We start from the raw sequence: 26,228 nt of genomic DNA on the forward strand, positions 1-26,228 counted from the left end.
TTTTATTTTCTTTAAGGAACTTTCTTGTCATTGATGATATCTTATTTCCTGATATACTTGTCTCTTATTAAGTTTAGGTCTATTTTTGTGTAACTTCTGATTTTATCTTAAAACCAGTAAAAAAAAATTTCCAGTTGCTTCCAATTAATTATCAAAGTGGGGAAAGTGTATATGTTTCTCCATAAAATTAACTGTTAACAGTAAAATAGAATAAAATACTTTTTCATAAATATTAATCTTAGGAGAAATTTCAATTATTGAATACATAAGCCATTTTATAAAATAAATAATATTACTTAAATTTTTTGCAGGACAATAAAAAAATTGGATGACACATCTTTTATAAATTTTAATTGGATAAAAAAAAGAGAAATAATTATCCTTAATAAATACTTATGATACTATTTTTAATAATATTTTTTTAATCCATAAACGATATTTAATTATTATCTATTAATTTACAATAAATAACGCTAAAAATTTTACATAATGAATTTATACTATAAAACATAAATAATATTTATCATAAAATATACACTATTATAATTATAGTTCATATAACTAATTACTTAGTTAACAATATATAATATTTTAAATATTATATTAACTCTAAATACTACTTTAATGCATGATAACTCGCGCATTTACTTTTACGCAATATATATATATATATATATATATATATATATATGCTGCATAAATTTATTATAATACATAGCTTGTATATAATTATAATTTATCTATTCATTTAAGAAAAAAATATTTGAGCAAAAAAGAAATGTATTAAAAATTGTTTAGGGATTTTTTTATTATCAATATAGGTAATCATTTTAATCAAAAAGTTGTATAAAAATTTAAGGAAAAATAAATCGGGTAATTATATTGATATATCGTTTAATTACAATTATTTTATATATTTATTATTTATATTTCGCCTAGAAAATAATAAATTATTATTTTAATCTAAATAGGCTATAAAATTACGGTTTTAAATGAAGTAGCTTTTTAAAAGCTCTTCGAAAATCAAGATTAAATATTGTATATATAATTGGATTTAATGCTGAATTAATATATCCAAGCCATGTTATAAAATTAATAAACTTAACAGAAGGACAACATGAATTACAAAACGGTAATATTACATACATTAAAAAGAAGGGCAACCAACATACGACGAATACACCCATAATTATACCTAATGTGCGTGCGGCTCTTCTTTCTTTTGATAACGATATTCTTTGTTTTTCTTCAATAAATTGGTGTACTTGATTTGTTCTTTTAGAATTTCCGGGAACAATTAATACCGGAACGGCGGTTTGTTCACGGTCATTATTTGCCGGGTTACTTGAAGCGGTTGTCGTTGTTGTCGTGGTTGTTGTGGTCGTTGGCGGTGTTAGATTATTCCCTTCTGCATTACGCGGAGAATTATTTGATGCATCGTGCAGATCCGTTACTGAATCTTCTTGAGCCGGTGTTTGTAGTAGATATTTACTTTTACTATCGCTCTTTTTATTATCGTGTTTCTTTCGCCGTTTTTTCTTTTTTTTCTCTTTCGATTTACGATGAGGATCTTCGTTGTGATTCGTTTCACTACTTACAGATTCTTGATCTAACGGAGATTGCCTTTCTTTAACCGAATTTTGTTGATGAGCTAAGTTTTGTTTAACCGCGTTTAATTTTGAAGCTCTAGCTCTTTCTCTCAATCTCCTTCTAGTAGCCACAAATATTTCAATATAAACGATGGTCATGATTAACAGAGGAATGTAAAACGACCCTAAAGACGAGTAGACGACATATCCTTGTTGACTAGTGAGTTGACACGGTGTATTATTATGAAAAACCTCGGGCCAATCGTTCCAACCTATAAGAGGTGGAGAACTTATTAACGCAGATAATATCCATACCACAGTAATCATCAATACGACTCTTTTCATTGTCCTTTTTTGCGCGTAATTTATCGGATCTGTTATCGCCCAATAACGATCGAGAGCGATCGCACATAAATTTAATATAGATGCCGTACAACACATTACGTCACATGTTAACCACATTTTACAAACGTGAATTCCAAAAACCCATCTACCTAATAAATAATAAACGACATTATACGGGAGAACAAGAAGCGCAACGGTTAAATCAGCGACCGCTAAAGATACGATAAAAAAATTTTGAACTATTCGTAACGGTTTATGCGTGAAAACGCTAAGGATAACCAGAACATTTCCTACGATAGTAAGAAGTATAATAGCTCCAAGAACTAATAATGTTACTGCAGCTTCCCAGAACGGTACAGCTAAGGTGGCTCCAAATACTGAATACTCTTGAAGGGGTTCGTCCGGACATCCCCCCAACTCGTCATCTTTATGTAAGGTTAAATTGCTGTGGTTACCAGCTTCTGTATAGTCTAACACCTCCATATTTTAACTCATCTTGATTTATCATCCATCAAATTACGATTTTCTGAAACATAATAAAACACCATTTTAAATTATTTAAACATATCAATTAAATTAAATAAAGTCATTAAATATAGAATTTATTTTGTATGAATTCATCAAAATTTTCCATTAGATTTGAATTAAAAATAAAAAAAAATTTAGACAGAAATCTAACCAATTTTACATTGATTTATAAACATTTCGTTGAGTTATTGCTTAGTATTTATTTTTTTACGTTTGATGCTTTCACGAAGATAACTGCACTGTAACAACGCATGAACATATATACCGGGTGACCATTTGAAAGATACCACATTTATTATTCAACAGCCATCAGTCCCATCGTATATCAGTTCGCAAGCATGTCTACTATATTCGAAGGGAACAACTTAAAAATTATTTTTGAAGGGGTGGAACCCACCCTCACCACTACACTTACACCAACTAAAAAATCTTAATTAGCAATAGTAGTATTTAATTACATTAATTGACAACCCAAAAAATAATGAATTTTGGTGGAAAGAAAATTAAAATCTATCCATCCTTTTCGCTCAGTAGGTGCGAAAAACCGTTTGGGTAGTACGTTTTTAAAATTTCAGTCTAACAAAAGTAACTATAAAATTACATGATATTACTTCTTAAACCGTTTGAAATAACCATAATCTGTGGATTAAAACTGTGAAAATGATTTTTTAAATAACCAACATAAAATTTCGTCCTTAAATTTTTTTTAAACTTTTTTCTTTTTAAGGAGATGTATATTGTAACACTCATTGGAAGGCCCTTTGAATGACAAGTAATTTGGTACAAATAAAATAAAAATTGGTTCGCTGGTATTGAAGTTATGATTAAAAATGTGGTTTTTTGGGTTATATTGAAATATAGTGTTACTGATCCAAAGGCATTAGTTTTGAAATCGTCCGTTCTTGTTGAAAATATGGGTTTTACGTTTCTCCAACATTGCAAAAATGTGCCAGTAAACACAGCATTATAACATGAGTTAAACATACGAAAAACCAATAAAATAGGGTACCTACTTCTTTGCTGGCAACATGTTGAAAAATATTAAAATTAACATGGCATTTGGTTTTAGACAAATTAACGTTGGTTGAAATATTGGAAAATGTAGTATCAAATCCTCAAAGCTCAATTTGTTAAATATCCCGTGAAACTGGGGTTTCTTACGGTTCTGTTTTTACTACATTAAATTTGAATAAATCTTTTCCGTAAAAAATTCAACTGCATCAAGAACTGAATGAGGATGATGCTGACAAAAGGATTAAATTCTGTGAATAAATGATTCAATTAATAGATGCCAATCCAATGTTTACAAAAAATATTTGGTTTTCTGACAAATTCATCTTCTTTCTAAATTGCTTTGTTAATATTTATGTTTTAAATGTTGGAAACACGCAGCATCCTGAAAAAATAAGTGTGTAGGCCGTGATTTACGGTGATAACATAATCGATTCGGTATTTATCGATAGGAATTTCACAGGTGAAAAGCATTTGCAATTGCTGGATGAAGTTATTCACCCACTAATAGTCCATACATTAGAAAATCAGTTAGATGACAATGGAAGTATGTTACATAACGAAGACAAGCTTCACCTTCAGCAAGATGGAGCACCTTCTCACAGTTCACTTCCAGTTCGACATTGGTTGGACCAGAGGTTTCCTGGGCATTGGATAAGTAGAAGAGGAACAATAGAATGGCCGGCAAGATCTGCTGATCTTACACCACTGGACTTTTTTTTGTGGGGCCATTTAAAATCAATAATTAATTAAAAAAGTCGTGCTAACGAATTTCGAGTTGAAAAATAAAATTGTAAGAGCATGTAGGTATGTAACTAAAGAAACTTTAATAAAAATAAGAAGTGAATTTCAACAAAGACTTTATTATTGTTTACAGGAAAATGGGAATTATTTTGAACAAATGATTTAAAATCTGATACTTTTATTTTATTGAGGTAAAAAAACATGTGTTTAATTTGTTATTTCTTAAGGACTCTTATCGTTAAAAAACTTCATAACAAAATTATCTAATGAATGATTTAAGCTTTATTTTTTGATTACAAATTATTCATTTATGAATTAATTTTTATTTAATTATTTAATCAATAAGTTATCTGATAATAAATTTTTCAATATATGTTACCAGCATAGAAATAGGTATCTTATTATTGGTTTTTTGTACGTTTAACTGATGTTATAATGCCGTGTTTACTGGTACGTTTTTTCAATGCTGGAGAAACCTAAAACCCATATTTTTAAGAAGAACGGACGATTTCAGACGTAATTCTTTGGGTCAGCAACACTGTATCCCAACATAACCTATAAAACACATTTTGCATCATAATTTTAATACTAGCCAACTACCAATTTTTATTTTATTTGTACCGAATTAACTGTCATTCAAAGGGCCTTCCAATGAGTAGTCACAATTTACATCATCTCATTTAAAAAAAAAATAAGTTTTCAACTCTTGAAAATTTAGAAAAAATTAAGGACGTAATTTTGTGTTGGTTATTTAAAAAGTAATTTTCATAGTTTTAATCCACAGTTTATGGTTATTTCAAATGGTTTAAGAAGTAATATTATGTAATTTTGTTGGACTGAAATTTACCAGTCGTGCTACCAGAAGCATGCATCAGACAATACCACAATTGGAGCACCAGACATCACAGAAATTGAAAAAATTAGAATGGAAAATACTCAGATAATTTTGGAACAGTGTATGGATGGCTTAAGAATGAATAGACCAACCAAGGAATTGTATGAACGAACGGATACATTCACAGACATGATCAGAGAACGCAGACTTATATTACACAGCACATAAAGCGAATGAACAACAAAAGACTCACGAAGAGAATCTTTGATGGAGTACGGCTCAGTCAGGTAAACCAACTGACATCACGAAGCAGAGGAAGATCTAACACAAGAAGAGATTAACAGGGAAGTGATAAGAAAAAGAAGAAGTCAGAAACCAAATTATAAACACGAAGTTTGAAGTGAAGATGAAAACCGGAGCAAAGTGGAAGAACAAAAGAAACAGGAAAAAAGTCAAAGAATGAAGAGATTGTGGGTAAAGAAAAAGAACGAGAAAACAACTTAGGACCGGATAATGATGAAAAATTCAAGTTCAAACACTGTCCTTAAGGTCAAAAGTGAATAATAATAATATCCTTTACGAATAAAATTATATTTGATCAACTTGTTACTAACTTACTAAAAATTTGAAAAATATTCATTATGTAATTATTTTGAAATTTTCAAACGTCAAATATGTAGGTATGTTAGCAAAATAATATTTTTTCCTTTCATATAAGATATACTGTTTATTTTTTTAGAAAGCAAATTCCATTATACAAAAAAAAATTAAATGAAATAACAATATTTTCATTCAGGTGTAAAAAACGTTGTTACTTTTAAATATGTAAAAGATTTAACTATTAAAAATATAAGAATAAAATTAAACGGTTAACGAAACAGCTAAACAAACACTTCATATAAAGGCTTGCCTGGTTACAAGATCATTACCACCTGTAACACATTCCATTCCGCTGGTAAGTAAGACGTCTGCAGGATAGCGTTAAAGATATCTTTAATGTACGTCATGCCTTTAAGGGGTAGCATGACAAGCATTTTGTGCGTCACTAATAGATAAATAAAATTAAAAGTTAAATATAACCATTAATATCAAATAAACAAGAAGGGCAGGTGAAGCATGACATCAAATATTGGGAGGGGCGTTGAAAAAACGCTGTAGATTAACGGAAATGTAAAGTATCAGTACAATAAGTTTTGACAATAGAGTGGTTCCGAAACGCGGCAAAAAGAGATAAAAAAATGAATCTAAGAAAGGTAAGCAGCACTAAACATAGAAAATATAATGATCATTTTATAATTAACTTCATCATAAATTTATCCCTATCCCAAAAAACGGTTAGGTAAATTTTTTCATGTATAATTATTTTTAACTTTATTGTCTGATTTTTTTTCATAATTAAAATAAAATGTATCTATTGTAATTGAACAAATCTCTGCATTACATTTTTTTTTTTTTTACTTTACCTACAAGGCAGTTAAGACAGCTTCAATTAACTCAGGAAAGAAGGCTAACTAAAAAGTGGCGGATCGTTTTAGTTCATTCAAATGTATATAATTTTTAATAGAAGTAATACTATTTTTTTATTTAACTTTTTCATTTATTTGCTTGATGAATTAATTCACGGTAGAAGCTAATAGAGAAGCTTGTACGTGAGAATATGAAAATGGAATTTTATAGCGTATTAAAAATGTCAAGCCTGACCGAATGTAAACTTGGTACCCCTGGATGAAAGCCCGATACGTTACCGTTCCTCCATTATGATCGGCATTATTATTGCAAAGTATATTGTTATTTCTAGTACAATGGAATATTTAAATTGGTTATGCGTGAATATGAAAGATATTTTTGTTTTGCGAAATAAAATTTACATTAACTAATTATTAAATTGTATGCACTTATGCAAACAATTTAAAAGAAATATGCATTTCTTTTAAACTAATCATATTATTTTTTTCGTGAATATAGCTATAATAGATATACTGAAGGGGAAATTAATGACAAAAGTAAGGTGATAATGTCAAAAATGGGGTATCGAGTTTTTTTGTAAATCTTTACGTTTTATGATCCAACCAGTTCATCTATACTAAAAAAAATATGTATGTACGTATGTGTGTTGCACTGCTTTTGACCTTGTATCTCAGGATTGACCAAACCGAATTTCATCAAATTTAGTTCAAATATATCTATATAAGGGGCATTGATCATACCATTTTTCTTCAAAGTACGTTAAGAAGGTGAGGATATTGCAAAAAACTCAATTTCGATTTTCTTTAAATGATTCTTTAGCCAATTAAGAATACTGTTTCACGGTAGAGCTCCTCATGCAGAAATAACCGTCGAGAGGAGGTTATTATCTCCCGTTTGAGAATAAGACACGCCAGGATATATGATGACTCAAACAGATACACCAGTTTGTGCTCGCTGCTACTGCCGACTGACATTGCACCACATCCTTGGGTATTGCGTCTGTTATGCGGCATTGCGTCGCAAGTAAACTAGGGGCTAACATGCGAATTATTCTAGGGAATAATGAAATGTTTTTATCTTATGTTTTGCGGTTTCTTAAGGCCGTTCGTTTATATTCAAATATTTAAATTACTGTAGTGTGTTTCAGCTGTTCATGCCAATTGCCGTGTAGCAGTCGAAAATTATATTATTTTAAGATATAAAATGGGATGTATGTTTTTTTACAACAAATATGTCATATCCGGGCGATAATAATGCGGAAGCGTTTTTCTCCCAGAAAAAAAAAAACTTTAAATAAAACTTTACATTGTAAATTTGTTACCTACATTTTACGTATAAATAATTCGAAATAAGTATTAAAAAATCAATAGTCACCTCTTAAAATTGAAATATATATATTTTTTTAATTTATTTATCTTCCTTCATTTTTAACATTTAAAAAAATTTTGATGTTTTATAAATAATATATAGGTTATGAAAAAATGTTTACAATTTCCGAAAATTATAATTCCCGGATCTTAAAAAAATAAAAGTTTTTCTGAAAATCTTTACTTATTTGTTTAAGCTTTTATTGGAGATGGTGTTAAGTTTGGAGAAAATCTTACTTAAGCAAGTTTGCTAAGTTTAACCTGTGTATGAATATCGTTAAAAATATTTTGTTTCAAATTCATTCTCCATCTTTAAAAAATACACTATTATGATTTTTTTTTTATTTTGGCTCTAACTCTTTTAATTTTTATTATAATATTTTTTTTTCTTGTCTAAGGGAAATTAAAATTTAAGTAGTTTTGATTCCTATAATATATCCTGGACCCAAAATAAAAAGAAATTTTTTTCATTATTTTCATAAGAGTTATACTTTTTTTTTCAATATTTTTTAACAATTTTTTTTTTGAATTTTTATTTTTATTAAGGATCACTTCTTTGTAAACACTGTTTACTCTTTATAACAATTTTTGAACGATTAATTTTATTTAAGTTGGTAATGCAAATTACCTTTAAAATTACTTCATTAGTAAATCTCAAAAACTGCCACTTGAAATGAATTCGTCATACAAGTATAGAGAAAAAAATATTTAATATATTATTACTGGTCCTGAGTTTCAATTTTTTGTTTTTTTATCGCATTTTCTCATAAATTTATTCGGAGTCCACTTATACTTTTTATTCAAGCGATTTCAGTATTTTCTTTTGTATGGTTGCTTAAAGTAAAAAAAACAAAAAAAAATAGTTGATGCGATAATAAAAAAAATCAATGAAAAAAAAATCATAGCATTTGTTTTAAAACAAACATATATATATATATATGTAATATCGTTGAAAAAGACTAAAGTAATTACTGTTAACCATAAATAATAGAACTGCGCAGTAACGTGAAGTACTTTGCAACAGGTAGTCATCAACACCAACAAATTAAAAACCTCTTTAATCATAAATATTACGCGACCTGCCCTGTTGTCACTAGCATATGTATTTTTTTTAATACTCTTATTTTTGTGCAAAAGAGAGATAAAAAAATATCTCGTTGCAGAGTATGACTGTGACTTGATTTCATTACTGTATGCAAATTTTACTTCATATACCAACTTTATTAAGTCATTTATGCAAATTACCTTTAAAATTACTTCATTAGTAAATCTCAAAAACTGCCACTTGAAAATGAATTCGTCATACAAGTATAGAGAAAAAAATATTTAATATATTATTACTGGTCCTGAGTTTCAATTTTTTGTTTTTTTATCGCATTTTCTCATAAATTTATTCGGAGTCCACTTATACTTTTTATTCAAGCGATTTCAGTATTTTCTTTTGTATGGTTGCTTAAAGTAAAAAAAAAACAAAAAAAAACAGAAGAAATAACTGGTTATGTTAATTTACTAATTTTAGTATTCTTTTACATTTTATAAGTAGCATGATAGTATGATTTTTAGAATTACCTATAAATAATATCTACAGAATTATATGCTATGTAACAAACATAATAAAGTAAAATTAATTAATTTGTTCTTAATTTCTAATATAGCATATATAAATAATATTTATTTTCATTAACCGGTCTCATCAGAAAACATATTTGTTATATTAAAACATTCCCAAAATTGGAGATAAAATAAAAAAAAATATATACTTAATGGACAAGAATTTAAAAATCATAAGGGTATAGCAATGAAAGTATATAGTAGTAAAAGTAACAAGAATTAAATAATAAATGAAATATATTTTACGATTAAAAGTTTTATGACCGAAACGTTGGTAATCTATTGATTAAAAGTTATGTTCAAATATTCGTCTTCAACTGGTAAACACAATTCAATTCTGTGTCTACATGACACCTAAACATACGGAAGAGATCTCTTTATAATTTTAAAGCATTCTTCTGCAATGATTCTTTCTTTACTTTCTTCAAAATATTTCTGGTCTGGTTGACAGCATACTACAAATTGTGTTACGGGTAAAAGTCTAAACATATTAAGTTCGATGATCTAAAAATTTATTCATATAATCCGTTTGTCAGGAAATGTTATTTTTATAAAGTCTAGCACAATTAAAGAAAAACATAGCGATGCTTCATCCTGTTAAAAGGAATTTCTTTTTATTCAATTTTCTTATAATGCAACATCATTAAAAAAAATCTGCTAGGATCTATGGTCTGTGCAGGTATGCAGTCATCGTTGACATTTTTTTAAAGAAGTGTAGTCAGTAAAGTGGATTTCTAGGATACCCATATATACCTTAATCCCCGGATAGGTTACTGATGCGACCAATTTTAAAAAATATGATCTCATCATGGAAGAATTTATAATTGCCATTTCTCGCATACCGCTCACAATATACTTCTTATTCTTACATTCTAGGTTGTCTCAAGGCAAATTTTGGAAGAAGTAAACTTTATAGATAGGAAGTGACGTCTATAAAGTGTAACATTTTTTTCATATCATTGGTTTATTCCCCCCCCCCCCAGCAGGATTCGTAATTAAGAATTTACTTAGCTCCAGGGAGTGTCATCGCCTCAAACTACCTCGTCGGTAATTAAAGTTCCACCTAGGTAGCCGGGTCCCGGTCTTGTAATTATACGTCACGTCTCTAATGAGGCGACCCCAAGGGATCCCCTATCGGGATTTCGGTCTTGACGCCACGCCTCAAATGGGGAACCCGAAAGGGACCCCCCACCGGAACTACGGTCTTACTTTGCCCCCCCCCCCATGTTATAGACAAAAGGGAGTCCCCGACAAATGTAAGGGTAATTCACATTTAATTCACTGAACGTCCTCGTTGAACTTTTTGTTTAATTTTCAAAGTGTACCCATGGATAATCTCTTTTATTTCTATGGTGCAAGGCATTCACTCAGTGTATCCTGAGCATAAGAACGGTCTACTGTTAAATTTGAATGACTAAAAAATAGCTGACAATTACACTAAATTCCAATTAAAATGACATCTTGCAATTTTTCCGTTCACTTCCATTTTACATCTATAAAAGAAGTAGGTAGTCTAAAAAGTATTGAGTCTTTAACGTATTCTGGCAGAAAATGAGAAAGACTAGCATATAAGCAGTCTTGGTGTTTAAGTTATTGGCAGCACATTGCCGATAACCTAAACATCCATCACCAGACAGTATTAAAATATTTTTTAATACAAAAACAAGCTCGACGTTTGGGTGCAAATTATCTGACTTAGAAAAATTTACTCGATCGAATTTCTATTAGCGAATCACTACTGAAACGTAATGATATCGAGTCATTTCGGAAGAGGTTGATTACGAGTGATTAAAAGTGGATAACCTACGACTACAATGTGCGATAAAAATCTCGGTCGAAAAGAGGAGAAGCATCACAGTCTGTGGCAAAGCCCATACTGACGCCCAGGAAAGTTATGCTGTGCGTCTGATAGGAATGAAAGGGCATCAAGCATCACGAGCTGCTGCCGCCGAGCAGAACACAGAGTCAGACCTATACAGTCGACAGTTAGCGCGATTGCACCTAGCAATTCAAAAGAAATTGCCTGAACTGATTCGTAGACCAGAAATGGTGTCGTATACTACGTTGACCACGCCCAGATCGCATACATCTTTAAAGACCCGTCAGAATTGAGAGAACTTAAGTGGGAGGTTTTAATGCACCCACCGTATAGCTGGACCTGGTTAGTCGTAAGGTTATCATTTGTTTCGGTCTCTGGAGTATTATCTGAATGGTGTTATTAGTTTCAAAAGAGGTCTGTGAAAACCACGTGTCACAAGGTTTTTGGCCAGAAGCCGCAGAAGTTCTACAGCTACAGGATTATGGTGTTGCCGGAAAAATGGCAGAAGGTCACCGAAAAAAATTTGCATATGTGGTCTCACAATGCTACTTTCCTATAACAATAAGTATTCTCAATTTTGGTCTCCAAAGATTTAATAAGTTTTAGACAACGTGATATTATGCAATAATTTAGAAATAAAAGTGTACCATTATTTAAATGAAAAATTTTAATTTTTGCTCCAAAACCTGATATTTTATTTTTCCTATCTGTATTAGGCACTAGTACAAAATAAGTACTAAGCGCTAGTTTAGAAATATAAAAGTGTGGCTTTATTTAAATAAAATTGGTAAAAATATGTTGTATTAACAACAGAATTTTAAAACAGTTATTAAAATTTATTTATTGCTTATAAAATTTAGTTGATGTTAAATTTGGCTTCATTAATTATACAACAAAAAAAAAGGTGAAATTCCTACTAAATTAATTACCTCTTTCTTAAATACATTACTAACACTGTTCAGTGATTAGATAAATCAAAGTTTTTCCTTTTAAAGAAATTTAAGGTTGCTAAGTAAAAACAACCTTTCTCTCTCTTATACTCGTAGTTAAGGCTGTAAATTGTCTCTAGTTGTCTTTACTTATCTGACAGATAACATTTAATATCACGCATGACTGATTCTGATAAATGTACTTCGTTTCATCGTTAACAAAATAAATTAAAATCTAATTTTGATTTAAAGGGATTAGATACATAAAAAAAAGTAATAATAACGGTATTAATAAAAATAATTAACGTAATTAAACCCATAATGAAATTTTAAAGATAATTTTATTCCAATGTTCTGTAAATTTTAAATTAAAAAATTGTACATTTTTTTATTGGTTTCAAACAGGAAAAAATTAAATCCGGATTTAAATCTCCATCAATAATTACGAAAACACTCAAGAACATGGAGTAAAATTATATAAATATATACACGTTTCGATTTGTGCTTATTTCTAGATGCAATACATTATAAACACTTTTTTTTGTTTTCAGTCATTTGACTGGTTTGATGCAGTTCTCCAAGATTCCATACCTAGTGCCAGTCGTTTCATTTCGGTATACTCCTTACATCCTACATCCCTAAAGATTTGTTTTACATATTCCTAATCCCTTTACCTACACAATTTTTCCCATCTACATCTCTCCACAATATTAAAGCGACTATTCCAGGATGCCTTAATATGTGGTCTATAAGTCTGTTTCTTCATTTAACTATATTTTTCCGAATGCTTCTCTCTTCATCAATTTGCCGCAACACCTCTTCATTAGTCACTTTATCCACCCATCTGATTCATTCTCCTATAGCACCACATTTCAAAAGCTTCTAATCTTTTCTTCTCAGGTACTCCGATCGTCCAAGTTTCATTTTCATTTAAAGCTACACTCCAAACATATACTTTCAAAAATATTTTCCTTACGTTTAAATTAATTTTTGATGTAAAAAAATTGTATTTCTGACTGAAAGCTAGTTTGCCTGTGCTAGTGGAATTTTATATCGCTCCTTCTTCGTCCATCTTTAGTAATTCTACTACCTTCGTAATCTTTTCTCTTCCTATTTTTATATTCAATGATCCATCTACATTATTTCTATTACATTTACTTTCGTTTAGTTCTTGTTTATTTTAATGCGGCAGTTCTTGCGTAGGTCTTCATTCATGTTATTCGGTATTTCTTCTAAATCTTTTTTACTGTCAGCAAGAATTACTATATCATCGACAAATCGCAACATCTTTATCTTTTCACCCTGCACTATTACTCCGGATCTAAATTATTCTTTAACATCATTAACTGCTTATTCTATGTAAAGATTAAATAGTAATGGGGATAGGAAACATAATTATAAGACTCCCTTTTTTATTACGGGTTCTTTCTTATGTTTTTCGATTACTACTGTTTGGTTCCTGAAAATGTTTCCAATTGTTCTTCTATCTCTATATTTGAACCCTAAATTTGTTTAAAATGTTCAACATTTTATTCCATTCTACGTTATCAAATGTATTTTGTAAGTTTATAAAAGCCAAGTACGTTGGTTTGTTTTTCTTTAATCTTTTTTCTCCTATTAATCTGAGTGTTAAAAATGATTCCTTTGTTCCTATATTTTTCCTGAAACCAAATTGGTCTTCTCCTAACACTTATTCCACTCTCTTCTCAATTCTTCTGTACAGAATTCTAGTTAAGATTTTTGATGCATGAGAAGTTAAGCTAATTGTTCTGTACTATTCACATTTATCTGCTCCGGCTTTCTTTGGTATCATGACAATAACACTCTTTTTGAAGTCTGACGGAACTTTTCCCCTTTTTCGTAAACATTACACACCAGTGTATATAATCTATCTACTCCTTCCTCACCAGCACTTCGCAATAATTCTACAGGTATCCCGTCTATCTCAGGAGTCTTTCTGCCGTTCACAACTTTTAATGCTCTCTTAAATTCAGATCTTAGAATTGCATCTCCCTTTTCATCCTCTTCGACCTCTTCTTTTCTCTCTATAATTCCAGTTCTAATTCATTTTCTTGGTATAAGTCCACCAATCCCACCAATTTATCTGACACTTTTCTTCAGGTTTGAAATCCCAATCTACTACATTTCATTATCACCAAATTATGGTCGCTATCAATGTCTGCTTCGGGATAATCTTTGCAGTCGACGAGTTGATTTCTAAATCTTTGTTTAACCATGATATAATCCATCTGACACCTTGACCTATCGCCCGGCTTTTTCCATGTTATATTCTTCGATTTTTAAATTGGTTGTTGGCAATTACTAAATTATACTTCGTGGAAAACTCAATAAGTCGGTTCTTTCTTTCATTCCTTTTGCCCAGTCCGGATTTACCTACATTATTTCCTTCCTTGCCTTTTCCAATGCTTGCATTCCAATCTCCAACTATTATTTAATTTTCATTCCCTTTTATGTGTTTAATTGCTTCGTCAATTTCTTCGTATACACACCCTAACTCATCATCATCATGAGTACTTGTAGGCATATAGACGTTAACAATCGTTGTCGGTCTAGGTTTTGATTTATCCTGATTAAAATGGTTCTATCGCTATGCATTTTGAAATACTCTCTCTCTTCCCTATCTTCTTGTTTATTAAGAAACCTACTCCTGCATGCCCTTTATTTGAAGCTGAATTAATTATTCTAAAATCACCTGACCAAAAGTCGTTTTCCTCTTCCCACCCGAACCTCGGTAATTCCTACTATATCTTTTAACCTATTCATTTCCCTCTTCAAATTTTCTAACCTACAAACAATTTTTAGACTTCTAACATTCCACGCTTCGACTCGTAGAATGTTATGTTTTAATATTCTGGTGACCACTTCCTTAGTAGTCTCCACCCGGAGATCCACAAGGGGGACTAGTTTACCTTCGGAATATTTTACGAAGGAAGGCAGGCGTCTTCCTTCGTAAAATATTCCATCGTTGTTACATGAAAATGCAGAGAAGTACATTTTCTGGGCCAATAATTTTTTAGACTTCTCGGTTTTTAAAATAAAATTTAAAACGTACAAGAAAATTTTCCTTTTCAATACTTCTTTACGTTTTAGTACAGAAACCAATCATTAAGTTCTTTCCTATTAGTAAATTACTAAAGTCAATACTAAATTAATCACCTTTGGTAATTCTTTGAAAAAGTATTATTATTGTTTTTTTTATCAGATTTTATGTTTTTTAGATTTTTTTAATATAACTTTAAATTTGTGGTACGGTAGTAAAATGTTTAGAAACGACAGTTAAAAGTTAATTTTTCACTTAAGTTAATTATAAAATTTCCGTAGATATATTCACACCTCTTTATCTTCAGCTAGACTAAACTTCTATCCCAACAATAGTATTATTTTTATTTTCAATTTTTTTGAAAAAAAAAAATTCTACTTTAAAATATACGCATAGGTTTAAACTGGTAGAATTAAACATTAACGCTTGCCGTGGCGTATTGTGTCACTCGGTTAGATGCAAACGTTTTCATAGGGTTAGATCATCAATGAGAAGATGAGGTAGCATTAAACCCTGAATAGAGTTAAGACTTCACAAACTTAAGTAAGGAGGAGTAATTTATGCGCTACTCTAATGATGTACTAATAATAGAATCAAATCGATTGTTCTCAAATAAGTAATGCAGCGAAACATAACACAGTTTCAGAACATTAATTAATTCTACTTCATAAGTTATCGTTTTATATATATATATATATATATATATATATTTTAATAAAGTGATAACATGCGTATTAAGTATGCATAATTAAAAGATATATTACAACATTTTATTATTTATTACAGGATTTGTATTTCATACTACATAATTAAAGTACTACAAAAATACTTTAGAAACTTTGATCAGTATTTATTGAAATTTAGTGTAAAATTAATTCTATAAAATAAATGATATATAAAATGAATACCATATGTTATGGTGTTATATGTTAAGCGAATAATAGACATCAGATTGAAAATTACTGGGATCTTGATAGAGCTTCATGAAGAATACACCTTCACGTCTTTATGAGAATCGATACAAATGAAATGAAATGAAAATAAGACATAGGGATGAACAAAAGGAAGGAATTAATTAAAGTTTAAATGTAAGAAATAAAGTAACTGTTTTCAAGTAGACTTACATTTGATTTGATTTTAGAGATTTGATAATGGAAGATGTGTTTATCTATGTAGCGGCTATATAAATAATGTGGTTAAGTTTGAAAAAAGAAAATAAAAAGAAAATATTCAACAGAAGTGGAAAAAATTTATGAATGAATGAACAAAGAAAAATGTTACAGAATAATATTTATGCATGTCATATTTTAAATGACAGTAACATGGTGAGTTTAAGAATAAAAAGAAGAAAAGAAATACTGAAGAGGTTTGAGTTGATGGTTTGCAAAGGATGAAAAAGATTAGTTGATATTTAATCAGCTGTTTATTCTTGTAAAAACTTAAACTAATAGTGTTTGGGCTTTTTAACTGGATTGTTAAAAGCGGTCAATGTTAACCACTTTTAACAATATTTACATTTTTGAAAAAACTGAAGATATTTTTAACGATCATAATTTATGTTAATTTTACATCAAAATTTAAGAACTAGGGAAACAATCTGAAAAACAAAAAATATAATTTGGATTATCGTATTTGCAAAAGAATTCATTAAATATAAATGCAATAAAAAAAATTTAAACAAATAAAATTTAAGATAAATTTTGTCTGTATCTAAATTGTGTACCCTTCTAAATCATAAAAGGGAAATATGTTTTTCGTTAGATTTTTGATTAGTTTTGTTTTACCGAAAATTTCCTTAAGAAAAATCTGATGTAGACACCACATGACTTCCTTTTACGTCTATTAAATTGCATATACACATTTTTGCTATACTTTATTTAAACTTATTTAGTTTTCAAGTGAGATACAATTCTCCAATAATTTTATAAAAGTAGACAGTTACACAATTGCTAAAATATAAGTTTTTATTAACACAAATATTTTACAATTATTAATTCAACAATCTTACCTGAAATATTAGGTTACAGAAAAAAAACCTTTGATTACTCTTTAAATAAATTGTTTACTAAATAACGCGATAATAGAAACTGATTATTACACACCGTAAGGTCAAAATTAATACTTGCAACCAGTATACAGGAGTTTAATAAACGGATTAGTTTAATTATCATTAAGTTTATTTATACGACACACCAGAAATCTTATGCATGTTAAGCACAAATGAAAAAAAAAATTCTACAATCACTTTAAATCAGTGTTTCTTAATATTTTAAGTGAACCGGACTCCTTTGAATCTGAAAAAAGGTTCCGCACCCCATTGAAAAATAGTTTCGATGCGTACCATCTTTTTTTGTTGTACAAGTGAATCCATAAGCAACATACTTGTCGTTTTTTTGGCATAGCAGGAATCACTATAATCAATTAAATTATTTAGAAATAACGTATAAAAAATAACAAAAATACACCCAAACCTCGTATAACACGGTTTTATATAACACGGATGAATAAATCGTGGCATATGTTTCGTACAACACGCTGTGTATTCCATGTATCCTATTTGGGCTTGGATCACTGATCAATACGAATGTATTAAATAGGTAAGTAATGTAAATAATCGAATGTTTAAATGCGTACACGTGTCCGTCTCAAAAGGTTTTTCAACAAACTGGCGATGACGCAGAAACAATAATAGACTCAGGTCGGACGCAGCCAAATCTACCTAAATCTACCCCGTTTTTAAACAAAAAACAACTGGTTGATGTCATCGAAAATTCAAATACATACTTTTCAAATATCGCAAAAATAATATATGCATATTGTTAGAGGCTTCTCCCGCACTCCCAAAAATACCTTCCAAATGGGTGCGGGCACCCCCGGTTAAGAATCACTGCTTTAAATCGAACACATTTCAAAAATGTATTTATTTTTCTGTCAAATAAATAATTAAATAAAATATTTTTTTTTAAATACAATTTTTATAAGAATTTTCTAATAAAATCCAAAAATAAAACGATTCTAAGTTATAATTTTCAATTAATTTTAAATAATCAGATATTCACCAAATTTATTACATATACACATATGTAATGCCTATTAAATTAAATTTACACATTTTTAAAAGTACAAAAAATTTTATTTCACTATTCATTTTTTTTTTTTTTTTTTTTTAATTATCACTGAATTATTATTTATTGTAAAAGTTTTTTAGAATCACGGGTTAATAATTATTAAATCACTATATTTAAATTTTAAAAAAAGTAAAAAAAAACAAAAGGAGATGAAGTCTGATTCGAACCGATGAGCCTTCTTTTTATGATTCAAATATTTCAATAATTAAAATTTAGATTTTTATTTCGATAACAATCAAAATGAGAGTTGCACAGCTAGATGTTACAACAGTGCTAAATCCAAAATTTCAACATCTCACGGCTAATCGTTTTTGAGTTATGCGAGATACATACGCGCGCACATACATACAGGTAGGGATGGTCAAAATGGATATTTCCGATCAAATATGAAAACCGAAGTGTCTAGCGATCACAATTCTTCCTTTACTTCGTACAAGTCAGTAAAAAAACATATGGAAGTACGTAAAATTTTATTAATCAAAATATTTTCGAAATACCTTAAAATACTACTCCCAGCGTATAACAACAAATTCCCACCTCCTTATTCATTGAAGTTACTGATGATATTCAATTTATTTTATCTTAACCGAGAAACTTAATATAATTAATATATGTATATATTTATTTAAAACTTATTCTATTTGTTTTTATAAGATTTTTTAATTTTATTTTTATTACTGTTTTTACTTTTATTAGTGGGACGAACACAACACAAATCATTCGGTAATTATTTAGAAAAATTACGCATATTCAAAAGTCAATAATCTTGGCATACGCAGTTTTCAACGTGCTGATTGTAAATATACAATAATGTAGTTTTAGAATTACAAAGTTTTTAATTGAAAAATGAAAAAAATTACATATTCCCGTAGCGGCAAGGATAATGTTTTGTATTTCTATCAATTACGTTTCATTTTTCTTTTTCGTTCAATCCGTATCTAATGTTTATTTTTCGTTCTTAAATATAATTCTCTGTGACTACTGATTTCGGTTATTTCTAGATTATAACGAACGCGATTATATTATAAAAATGGAACTAAATGAATCTCTAAACTTCATACAATATCAGCAAACATAACCTAACTCTCGCCTCGCTTGCTAACCTCTTCAAATTAACCTTAAATATTAAATTGTCCGGTTGGGGAAAGGCTGAATCAATCATTTTATGCAATAACCAATTATCTAATCCGAAAATAATGTACAATACACTTACACAGTACTGAAAAAAGAAACTTTTTTCAGCGTTTTTTGAAGCGTCAATAGAATATATAGAAATATAGTTAAGTGAATACTAATGTTTGTGTCATAATTGACTTTTATTCCCATAAGTTAAGAAAAGGTAAAAATAATCCATCATTATTATTAATATTACAAAAAAAGATGATAAAATTTAAAAACTACGATACAGTGACACCTTTTTCTAATTTATTAATGATTAATACGATGACCACAACATTTGTCAAAATTAGTGACTTTTGAATTCGTCATCTTTCTAAATACAAGAAAGTTTTATTTTTAAAACATATAAATAAACTTTTCTACTTCAAGATGGATGTAATATAAAATAGTCAAATAAGGAATTATTATAGGAGTAATCTTCTAGAAGCACAATTAGGAAAATTTGGTCAAGCATTTTTTCAAGCAAATAACTTAATCTTTTAACACATTTAAAAAATGTCACACAGGACTCTATCCATCCTGATGACATCCATCCTCTATCCATCCATTTGACATTTCTTTGTTTATGATATGTTTTATAAAAACTATGGACTAAATTGATTCCTATAGGATTTGAACAACCAGATAATATCTTTTTCCAAAAAATAATTTCTACCATTATTTGTGGTTATAGTTAAAATTTCCTATTAATAGGTTTTCCACTTTCTATATAAAACCCGGATTTATTCTTAGGAATAAAAATGGACCTTACCAATAGATTCTAAAATATTCCTCATTAAAAGCGCATTCGGACGGATAGATCTATCCCTACATAATTACTCGTGTAAATGTTCCAAAGATCTTTAACAGTAGAGGTAACTCAATCTAGATCATATCTATACATCCATTCATGAGTAATAGTTCTGTACTTCCGGGATAATAATAGTATTATACTAAGTTTCGCTATTATCTTACCAGGTTCTCTGTTTTACTATTAACTACTTGTGTCTATTATAGTAATTAATTATAATCTTAATATCTAAAGTTCTAACGTCAACTCATGTAATCCCGTAGTTTCTAGCAATGAACAGCTTTATCTTTGTTATTATTCGTCTTTCACTTGTCAGTAAACTCAGTTTTGCCACATCCATTACTATAACAAATCCATACAATAATCACAGTTGATATATGCGAAATAATGGAAGTTCTATCTAAAAGGATAATGACGGATATAGTGAAAGACTTATCTCTGGAAATTATCCTTGTTTAGCTGTAGAATATAATATACACTTCCTTATCAGTTTTTTTTTTATAAAGTTGAAACAAACATTGCATACAATTCTTATTAAAATAAATTTAATAGTTGAAATTAAAAGGCTTTCTACTAATATTCTGGTTCATGACAAAGAAAAATTTTAATATTGTAAATAAAGAGAAATGTAAAAAATTATTTGCTTTTTATTTCTGCTTGATGGTTGGTGATGAAAATTATTTAAAATTATAAACTTTCAAAACAAGATATAAAAGGAAATCTATAAATAACGTCCTTCCAAAGTTTACATTCGTTCTTGCGATCATCTTGAGTGATTCTTTAAGTTGGTTCAGCTTTTCAAACTTATATAAGGGACAAAAAGCGAACTTTAAATGAAGTCGTTGAACAAAGTGAGAATAACAAAAGCAACTGAAAACGTTTTGAAGTAACTTATTGAAAATGATATTTATAAATTAATATTATGTTTTGAAAAGTTTATAGTTTTACAAAGTAATAATTAAATTTCACTTCGTTTCGTTATACGAGGACGAGTCAAACATGATATACTCTTACAATTTATCTACAAAAACGTAGGGGTTCAATATATACATCATTTTTACATAGTCACCTCCATTGTGAATGCATTTGATCCAGCGGTCAGCCAGTTTGCGTATTTCTTCCAAGAAGAAAGTTTTCGGTTGTACTAGAAGAAAACCACGTTTGTACCAATTCCGGCACGTCTCTGTGTGTGGAAAATCGAGGACCTCACAAAGCATGTGAGGTGGGCCAAAAAAATGAAAGTCGGAGGGAACAAGATCTGGATGCTACGGAGGGTGTACCAGTATCAATCCAGTAGGGTTACGGTAGGAGGGTGTTTTCGACGCAATCGACTAGTGCAGATTTCAACACGTTTGAGCATGTTTTCTGCAGTAATCTATCTTAGTACGCATCGTGAAAAGACTTTACAAAGCCGAGTTCATCATGGATGATTTGATGGAGATAATTACGACTGATGTTCAAAGAAGATGCGACCTCATCGATGTTAACTCGCCTACACGCCAGAACCAACTTGTGAATCATGTCATCCGAGGTGGAGGTTCACGGGCGTCCTGCTACATTTTCATCAGTCACACTCATCTGCCACTTTTAAACCTCCACGATAAAACACTTTTTCCGTATTGTGATAAAAATCTACGAATAATTTCAGCCCCTTTCACTCCATCCGATCAGAGAAATCTGAACACCGGTCTTTGTTCCTCCTTGGTTAAAACTACTAAAGAAGTGTTCATCTTTACACTATAATAGCCGGAAGGCAAATGACGTAATCGGTATCAAATTTCGTACACGTGATGCAGTCGTACCAACCATAAATTCGCATTCGCAGAAGGCACTGTTGAAGGTGTGTTATGGTGAAAAATGTAAATAATATTTTACTCTCTCTCGTATATTACCAATAAGATTTAATAAAATTTTTAATTCATAATGAAAAAATTGAGATCAATTTAGAAAATATTAACATTTTATAATTTACCTTTATCAGATATTTACTCTCAAGGTCTAATTAGTTTTTATACGTTTAAGGGAAAATTTTCCAAAATTCAACTGAAATCCTTTTTGAAAATTAATAAAGAAAATAATAAAACCGATAATTCGAACATGGTGAGATGAATTATAATATTACTAATTATTATGAATTATATGATATTATGTTATCTCTAACTTGCACAATAAAATACTTTGAAATCATCTATCCTGTTTTCATAGTTACTAGACAATAAAGATATTTGTTTCCAGAGACCATCGCAAAAAAGAGTAAAATGTATTACTGTTTTCCATTAAATTATATTTTTCTGTTTTTGGAAGATATCCAAGGTAAATTTATAGAGTATAAATTATGAAAGTTAAGATATTATTTAATAATAATTTTAACCGATAAAATTCTGACTTTGTAGCAGGTAAAAAAGCCATTGTTTCTGTTATAAAAAGTTTTATTTTTACTGGACGCGTTTAGCTGATACAAACGGTAAAAAAAACAGTGAAATATCCGACAGAAAGAAAATAAAACGTAACAGTTAGATAAAATAATAATTACAAAGAGAAACGTAAAACAGTAGAACTGAACGACTGAAAATGAGGTATGGGAATGAATTAGAGAGAGAAATTGATACAACAAAGGAAAATTTGCATGAATCTATAAGCGAGTTACTGTTACGGGAGATTGGTGCTTAAATTGTAATATTTGAAACAAAATTAATTAAAATAAATAAATAATAGGAATAATAAATGACATTGTTTAATTAATTTTGTTTTATTATTATTACTTTCAAGATGAAAACAAAATTAATTCGACTCAGGTCAGTAATAAAAGATGAAATGGAATTTTAAAATTATAGAAAGCAATTCAAATCTATTAGTTTTCATTTTTAATATGTATGTGGCACATGTAGAGATCCTCACGGAAAAAACATAAAACTAAATTTATCAAATCATAAGAAACAATTAACAGTTTTAAACCATTACAGTAAATAAATTTATTTATTTATGTATATCAGAGTACAGAGTAACAGGGCAGTGACATGTCAACAGTACTCTGTAAGAGATGCCAAGGCACCTATGCGCAGTCTGGCGTATAAATGTACCGATAAATATGCATAGGCTTGTAAACCGCATATACTGCGGCCAGTTAGATACGACGGAGCAAACATTCTATGGTTACCCTCGGTGGGAGGGAATGAAGGTGAGGTCTCATCTATAGTGGATCACGCCGGAGGCCACAGTGGGATATATGCTGCGGGGCGTAGTCGAATGGAGGACGATAGAAAATTTGGCAGCTGACGTCTTAAAACGGAAGGAGATCAATTGTCGTCAATCGGGGATGGACTAAGATGTCTAACAGTGGTGACGTAATGTTGAGGGACAACCCCCGCGGAGCTGCCGTTTGTCCATGCTCGCATGGACAAACGGCTGAAAGGATGAGATACGAGGACTCTCTCACCTCTTTGTCGAAAAAGACCGGGTCCTGGCGGAGGTGCCCCTGTTTGAGGCATGGACATCAAGACCCGGCTACCGGGATGGGACCAGAAACGGCATACCCGGGCCTGGCTACCCCACCCGGCGGTTAGAGGCAGGCAAGCAAGGAAGATCCAACCGTCGGGCTCTCCTGCCGGTAGGTAGGAATGCACGTTAGAGTTTTTTGGACACTCCCCTGAGCTGAGTTATATTTGACTATAGATCCGGCCTAGGGAAGAATAGAAAAAAACTCCAAGAAGATCGGTATCCAGTCTAGGATTCAAATTCATATAAAAGACCTTTACTAAATCTCGAACCTTAGTATTCTCAAATTCAAAATCAGCTGATTTTGCGATGAAGAGTTAACCAATAGACTAACCCGGCGGGTTAAATGAATTTATTATTATAAAAAAGAAAAATAATACTAATAATAGACGTGCGATAAATTACGCGTTAAATAATAACAAACAATTGTTATATATAGTAGAAAACTGTTTCTATATTTAGCAGGAAAGGTTTATACAATTCTAATCGAGTATATCTATTTACTAACCATAGCAAAGGTATATTACACTAAATGTAAGTAAAACGCTGTATAGCGTTTTTTACTATACGCTGTATAGTAAATAAAGAAAAAAACAAAACAAAAAAAGAAGAAATTTTATTGAATCATAGGAAATTATTACCAGTTTTAAACCATTAGAGTACTAAATGGATTTGTTATTATAAAAAATTAAAAAAAAACATAAAACGTTTATAAAATTTTAAACGAGGATATCATTTTACTAACCAAAGCAAAAATATATTCTACTAAAAGTAAGTAAGAATGCTATACTATAGAAAGAAGATAAAACAAAAGAAAAAAGAAAAAATGAAAGAACTTTCTCGGAGTAAAAGTTTCACTTATCTTTTGTTATCAAGTAAACCACCAACTTAGCTTACGTTCTTCTAGTTTTAATCTCTTACAAACAATAAACTTTTCCATCATCCGATATGAAAGAAACCAATTTAATCAGTGATTAAATTTAATTTCCATTTTTATTTTTTTTAAAGGACATAATTTTAACTATTCTCGTATATGACTCGTAAAGAATTATGGTTTCCATTTAAACTACCAAGGAATGAATCTACTTATGTTATACGCATTTATATTAAATACTATATAATACAATCTTGCAAAAAAATAATATATAGATTATGTCAATTATATAGTACCACCAAAAAAAAAAAAAAAAAAACTGTAGAAAAATATATAAAGAAAAACTTATAAAATGTAAAGAGCTTTTTTTAATTAGCCCATAAATTTAACGCTTAACATTGCTGTATCAAATTGTTTGCAATGCGATAAGGAATTCGCTTAATTACTCTTACTACAAAAGATTTTCTTTTCTCTTTTATTCTGTGATCCGTAACTGAAGGAAAAAAATAATCATTCTTAATTTCATTGCGGATCATTGTTCGTACATTACTAACATAACAGATAAAAAGCTTTATGTAAATGAATGGAATGTCTATTACAAAAAAGTTATTTTCGTAATGTGTACACTGCAATTTGTTCAACCAGTGAAAAATAAGCAATACTCCCCACGGACCAATGAGATGATAATGATATTATGACATGTAAATAAGATGTATTCTAGTACAAATTCAGACTGACCATTCCTGAGAAGCTTGGTTAATTGAACCTTAATTACCAAAGTACACCGGTATCTTTTGTCTAGTATTCAAATTCGTATAAAAGAAACTAACTTTTATTAAGATTTGAACTTTAATAAATAAATACCAGGCATGTTTTTAAAGTAAGTACCGTTTGGAAATTAAAAAACACAAGTACACTATTCTTAATTTTATTTTTCCGTGAAAGCCTGTACTTCAATCTACTTTTTATACATAAATGTCACCAATATTAAGGCACATGTCGCATAGTGCAACCAGCTTTAGAACACGTCATCATAGAAGTCTTCCGCCTGACTTAATAACCACTCCAACAAGGTCGCTTTGACATCATCGTCGATTATTTAAGCGTTCGGTCACAGTTTCATAGATAACACTTCTTGAAACTTGAGGAAACTCTTCAGATAGTGAAAAAATCGTAAAGCGTCTGTTCTCTCTTACTTTTTCGTCATCTTTCTTCACCAAATCTTCAGAAATGACAGAAGGCCGTTCATTCCGTTCCTCATCATGAACATTCTGGCGGTCATCTTTAAAAGCTCTAACCCATTTTCGTACCGTTCCATCGCTCAAATGTTTTCTCTATACACTTCACTGGTCTGACGATGAATTTCAGCCGCTTTCGTACATTTAGCACTAAGAAAATGAATCACACCATGTATTTCACAGTCGGCGGGATTCTCGATCAGTGGAGGCATTTCAAA

General features: G+C 30.0%; 1 protein-coding gene across 6 annotated transcripts in view; it reads right to left on the reverse strand.

Annotated features, from left to right (window-relative positions):
- Positions 1–809: 809 nt before the first annotated feature.
- Positions 810–26,228, reverse strand: part of Oct-TyrR (Octopamine-Tyramine receptor) — a 1,169,363-nt gene continuing 1,143,944 nt past the window's right edge. For all 6 annotated transcript variants that reach the window (XM_075365895.1, XM_075365894.1, XM_075365896.1 and 3 more), the window contains one exon: positions 810–2,460. In XM_075365895.1, the coding sequence (XP_075222010.1) occupies positions 981–2,417 (1,437 nt within the window). In that variant the 5' untranslated portion in view covers positions 2,418–2,460 and the 3' untranslated portion in view covers positions 810–980. The remainder of the gene's footprint in view (positions 2,461–26,228) is intronic.

This window comes from Lycorma delicatula, chromosome 5 (assembly GCF_047948215.1).
Source record: "Lycorma delicatula isolate Av1 chromosome 5, ASM4794821v1, whole genome shotgun sequence".
In the NCBI taxonomy this organism is placed as follows: Eukaryota; Metazoa; Arthropoda; class Insecta; order Hemiptera; family Fulgoridae; genus Lycorma; species Lycorma delicatula.